This window comes from Olea europaea, unplaced genomic scaffold (assembly GCF_002742605.1).
Source record: "Olea europaea var. sylvestris unplaced genomic scaffold, O_europaea_v1 scaffold849, whole genome shotgun sequence".
Lineage (NCBI taxonomy): Eukaryota > Viridiplantae > Streptophyta > Magnoliopsida > Lamiales > Oleaceae > Olea > Olea europaea.
Window position 1 is genome coordinate 57,005 of NW_019266937.1, and position 5,156 is coordinate 62,160.

The 5,156-nt window shown below is 35.8% G+C and overlaps 1 protein-coding gene across 1 annotated transcript in view; it reads right to left on the minus strand.

Annotated features, from left to right (window-relative positions):
• The window catches only part of LOC111391858 (protein NRDE2 homolog), a 12,408-nt gene extending 10,309 nt beyond the window's left edge, over nucleotides 1-2,099 (minus strand). The window contains exons 1-2 of the mRNA XM_023017135.1: nucleotides 1,458-2,099; nucleotides 469-1,213 (exon numbers count right to left, since the gene is read on the minus strand). Of these exons, the coding sequence (XP_022872903.1) occupies nucleotides 469-1,213; nucleotides 1,458-1,981 (1,269 nt within the window). The 5' untranslated portion in view covers nucleotides 1,982-2,099. The remainder of the gene's footprint in view (nucleotides 1-468; nucleotides 1,214-1,457) is intronic.
• Nucleotides 2,100-5,156: the final 3,057 nt, after the last annotated feature.

Sequence of the window (5,156 nt, forward strand, 5' to 3'; positions counted from 1 at the left end):
AATCCAGAAAAGAGCCTCAACTTCAATACTGCATCAAATAAGTTTTCATCATATTTTGTAGATACAGAATAAAACCACTGGGAGCTAGCCATTTTTTTTTCCTATGTGTCTCCTACACGATTACAGACCACAAATTTTAGCTAGTCTTGTAGATTGATGATTAATTCATTGATTTTTTTCCTAGTCCAATCTGCATCATAGGAATTTTCTTATTTTATTTATTTATTTTTTTTTACTTTTTATTTTTGGAAAGCTATAACTAGTGCTAATTAATATACAAAGCTAATGTTCAAATGAAAGGAAAACACATTCATATATAGAACATGGTAACATCAACTTCCAATGCTGAAACATCTCTAAAAACATTCAGCTATATTAATAAATCCACCAAACTCCTATGTCATTTGTAGTTTTTCAAGATGTACATAAAGTGAGAAGTAAGATAAATGGATCCATTAAAGTGAGAACCTGCCTATGCTGCTTGCTGCATGCACCAGCCATAGCTTGTATTGCATTGCCATACATTTTCCTCACGTCAGAAACCTTGAATCTGGAAAATTCACCCTGAACAACATGTAAAAACTCTCTCCATAGCTTGAAACTCCCAGAATTTTGAGTGAGTATCTTCTGCCATCTCCCAATCAAGGCATCGGTGCTGTCTCTGCTTCGATAAGCATTCATAAGAGAGAGCAGCAAATCTTCACTATCCGGGTTGAGCTCAGTTGCCTTCTCCAGAATACTGATCTTCTTCTCAAGAATCTGCAAACGAGCACCTTTATGGGGCTGCATGTTTGCAACCTTGTCTTGAAAATCTGCAAAAGCCAACCAAATACTCTCATCCTGAGGATGTTCCCTCGTCAACACATTGAACTCTTTTGTTTTCCGCAACACCTCGTCTTCCCATGACTCTTCGACCACTGTTGCACCCAAGAAAGATAGGTCTGTGTTTTCCTCATCCAGTAATGGGATATAATCTGCACCTGAACTTGATATGGGTTTTCTTTGACCAAATATTCGGACACGTTTCAAGTTCTTATGGCGCTCAAGAGCAGAGTACTTGGCAGACCAATATCTAACCCCAGATCTAAGTGTAGTACCCAATGCATCGATCTCATTCTCCCCTTCCAGACCCCCAAACCTTTGATTCGATAGTAAATAGTTATGGTCGGATATTTTCTTAGAATTGTAAAGCTTGTAGCGCGCCATATCCATTCTGCATCATAGGACACACAAATTCTCATAACATCAGAATAAGTAACCGAAGCATAATAACAAGATTAATCTCCCTGAAAATCAAAATAATATTCTTCATCAATCACAATGAATCAATATATCTTAAAAAATTCGTTATTCACTTGGTGAAAAATTCATTACACTTATATTCGGAGTTAAACATGATACTTTGTACGCAGTAAGAAGCATAATCACAAGTGCTACAGAACAATGAAGGGTTATACCTGTAAAGACTCCCGAAGGCCAAATTATCACGATCTCCATGAGAATCAAAGTAATATTCTTTATCACTAGAAGTGGAAGAATTAGCCCATTTTTTAACATCAGGTTTTCTCGTAGAAGAAGAGAAAGTTGCAGCAAAGTCATACGATGATGACCGTCCATTTTCCCTCTTCCTTTTCTTTTTTTTCTTCTTCTTCCTCTTCTCCCTATCAGAAGAGGAGGAGCTTTTATCAGATACCGGAGTGTCCACCAACTCGTACTGTGAACGCAGTTTATCGGAATTAATTTTTTCAGATTTATTGTTGTCTTCTTCTTCGTCTTCTTCATAAGGTTGGTCGTATTTGGAAACGGCGTCGTTTATAACGGAGAGGTCTGTGGTAAAGCTGGAGTTGCAAAGCCATTGTTCTGAAGCGGCGGCGGTGGCTACGGAGGATGTTTGAAGCGGCGTTTGTTGGTGGTGGAAAACGGGGAACAACGACGTCGTTTTAGCTTGTTCTTCTTCGATTATTTCTTCTTCTTTCTCCATGCGTGGGAGGTCTATCTTGCAATTGCGAAACGATGAGTGCAGAAGAATTGAGGAATTTGCCTAATAGGCCTTACTATTACAAGGAAATGAAGGGGCTTTGATTAAGAATTTAAGAGGCTTTTTTTATTTTAAAAAAATCCTATGAACTACCTTTTTTTTAGTTAGCTAACATCAAGATATAAGGAAAAGGAAAATATAACCCTTGTTTGAGCTTCACTATTTAAAAAAGTCCATTCTTAAATAATATTTTGACATCATTTCATTCACACATTTTTCAATAAACTAGTATTATACACAAATTCAAAAATTTTCCTTAATTTTTAACCGCATATTTTCTATCAATACATTATTTAAAAATGTATTTTTCCCCTCGAAATGAGACTCAAACAAGGGCATAATTTGTAAATTACTTGTATGTAAAATGATATAAGTTGATGTTAATCCACGTAGTAACGATGACTACGAAATCCACAACTAGATTGGAACCAAACTCAAGAAAGCCAAACAATCAAAGTTTTGGATTTAACCCAAAAATGATGAACCAAAAAACCAACACAATCAATAGATATATTGACTCTTGATTACACAATTCATGAACTTCACCCCATGTTTGAACGCCACAAGAAATACTCTTGATAAGTTCATAATTGCTTAACGAAGAACAATGATTTTGAAAGCAAAATAATTCCTTTCTATTAATCTCACAAGTAATGAATGTTGTTTTATAATGAAGATGATGAAATATATTTATACAAACTCATAAAATTTAAGAAAACGGAATTAAAGTCCTATGGTATTAAAAGTTTCAAAAAACAAGAATTCTAACTAAAGTAGAATATCTCGCGCAAAAGGAAAAAATTTGGTCTCGACTTGTAACATGCGGTACTCCTTGCTGGTGTCGCACAAGCCATTTGTGCTGCGCCCTTTTGTTCTCGGCAGGCCACCATGCGATCGCATGGTTTTTAACACTATGCGGTCGCATAGTGTTGCGATGTAACTTCGTCTTCAGCAGCTTGTAACATGTTGATCCAATTGGTTTCACCCTTCGACCCCAAATGGAATTTGCTTCTTTTCTCATTGAAATCATGATGTCATCCATCGTTGATTGAACAAGTAATCCCATCGCCTGATTGACTCGCTTTGCTCTTGAACGCGTCATTGGACCTCTTTCAATAATTAACGGATCTCTTCCCGGACTTGTCTTCATTGGGTTCGACTCTTGAATCACATCATCCGTCCCTTTTCAAAAAGATTCATCATCAAATCTGAACTTGCATCAAAGAGATCAGATACATTAAAAGTTGTCGAAACATTATACGCACCAAAAAGAACTAATTTGTATACATTGTCATTGATCTTTTCAAGAACTCGAAACGGTCTCTCTCCCGTGGTTATAACTTTGATTTCCTGTTCTTTGGAAAGCTCTCTTTTCTAAAATGTACCCAAACCCAATCACGAGGTTCGAATATCATGCTCTTTTGGCCCTTTTTTGCGTGCGATGCAAAGTGTTTATTTTTGTTTTCGATTTGCATGCTTACCTTCTCATAAAGTAACTTCACCAACTTGGCTTTCTTTTTCCCATCTAAGCTACCATATTCATTCACAGGTAAACGTATTAAATTCAAAGGTGTTAGTGGATTAAAACCATAAGCAATTTCAAACGGTGACAATAAATAGTAGAATGCGTGGCCCTATTATATGCAAACTCTATGAATGGTAAACACTCTTCCCATTTTTTTAAGTTCTTATTGACCACAGTGTGAAACAATTGAGTCGTAGTCTTATTTACTATCTCAGTTTGCCCATCGGTTTGTAGATGACAAGTTGTGGAAAACAACAATTTTTGTGTCTAACTTACCCCACAAACCCGCCAAAAGTGACTTAAGAATTTGACATCCCTATTTGACATTATACTCTTAGGGACTCTGTATAAGCGCACTATTTCTTTAAAGAACAAATCCACAATGTTAATGATATTATCGGTTTTATGACATGATATGAAATATGCCATCTTGTAAACCTATCTACCACCATAAAGATCGAATCTCGACCCTTCTTAGTCCTAGGTAAACTCAAAACAAAATCCATTGAAATATCAACTCATGATTCACTAGGAGTAGATAACGATGTGTACAGCCTTGGGGTAAAACCATAGACTTAGCCCTTTTACAAGTTAAGCATCGACTAATACCCGTTCAACGCCAATTTTCATCTTAAGCCAATAAAAATATTCCCCTAACATTTCTAAAGTCTTCTTAACCCCAAAGTGTTCCATTAAACCCCCACTATATGCTTTCCTTACTAACAACTCCCATATCAAACAATTAGGAACGCAATTTATTTTCCAAGTAGATACTCATCATGCTTAAAGAATTTGTCTACAGCCCCCTTATTACATGACTCGTATATATCAGAAAAATCTAGATCACCCACATACATGTCCTTAATGTATTCAAAACCAAGTAGTTTAGAACTTAGAGAAGTTAGTTACACATCCACCACCATATTTTTCTTACCTTGTTTGTACTGAATGAAATAGGAAAATGCCTATATGGATTTCATTCAACTCGCAAGCATTTTTTTTAGCTTACCTTGACCCTGCAAATGCTTCAATGACTCATGGTCACTGTGAATCACAAACTCCTTAGGCTATAAATATTGCTGCCATATCTCCAATGCTCGTACAAGTAAATATAACTCCTTGTAGTATGTAAGATAATTGAGAGCAGCTCCACTTAGCTTTTCACTAAAGTAGGCTATCAAACTCTTATAGTGCATCAAAACTGCTCTAATCCTTATTCCTAATGCATTACACTCGATTTTGAAAGTTTTGTCAAAGTTAGAAGTACTAAAATCGGTGTTTTACACAACCTATCCTTAATAGTATTGAATGCATGCTCTTGCTTATCTCCCCAATGAAATCCTATACTCTTTTTCACAATTTGTGTGAGTAATGTGGTGATTGTGCTAAAGTCTTTTACAAAATGCCCATATAAACTAGCCAAGCCATGAAAACTTCTTACTTCAGTTATGCTTTTAGGTGTTGGTCAATCTTCAATAACTTTTATTTTCTCTTCATCTACTTCTATCCCTTTAGCGCTAACTACAAATTCTAGTAAAGCAACATTTTCCGTACAAAATGTACATTTTTTAAAATTGACGTAAAGTTGTTTTT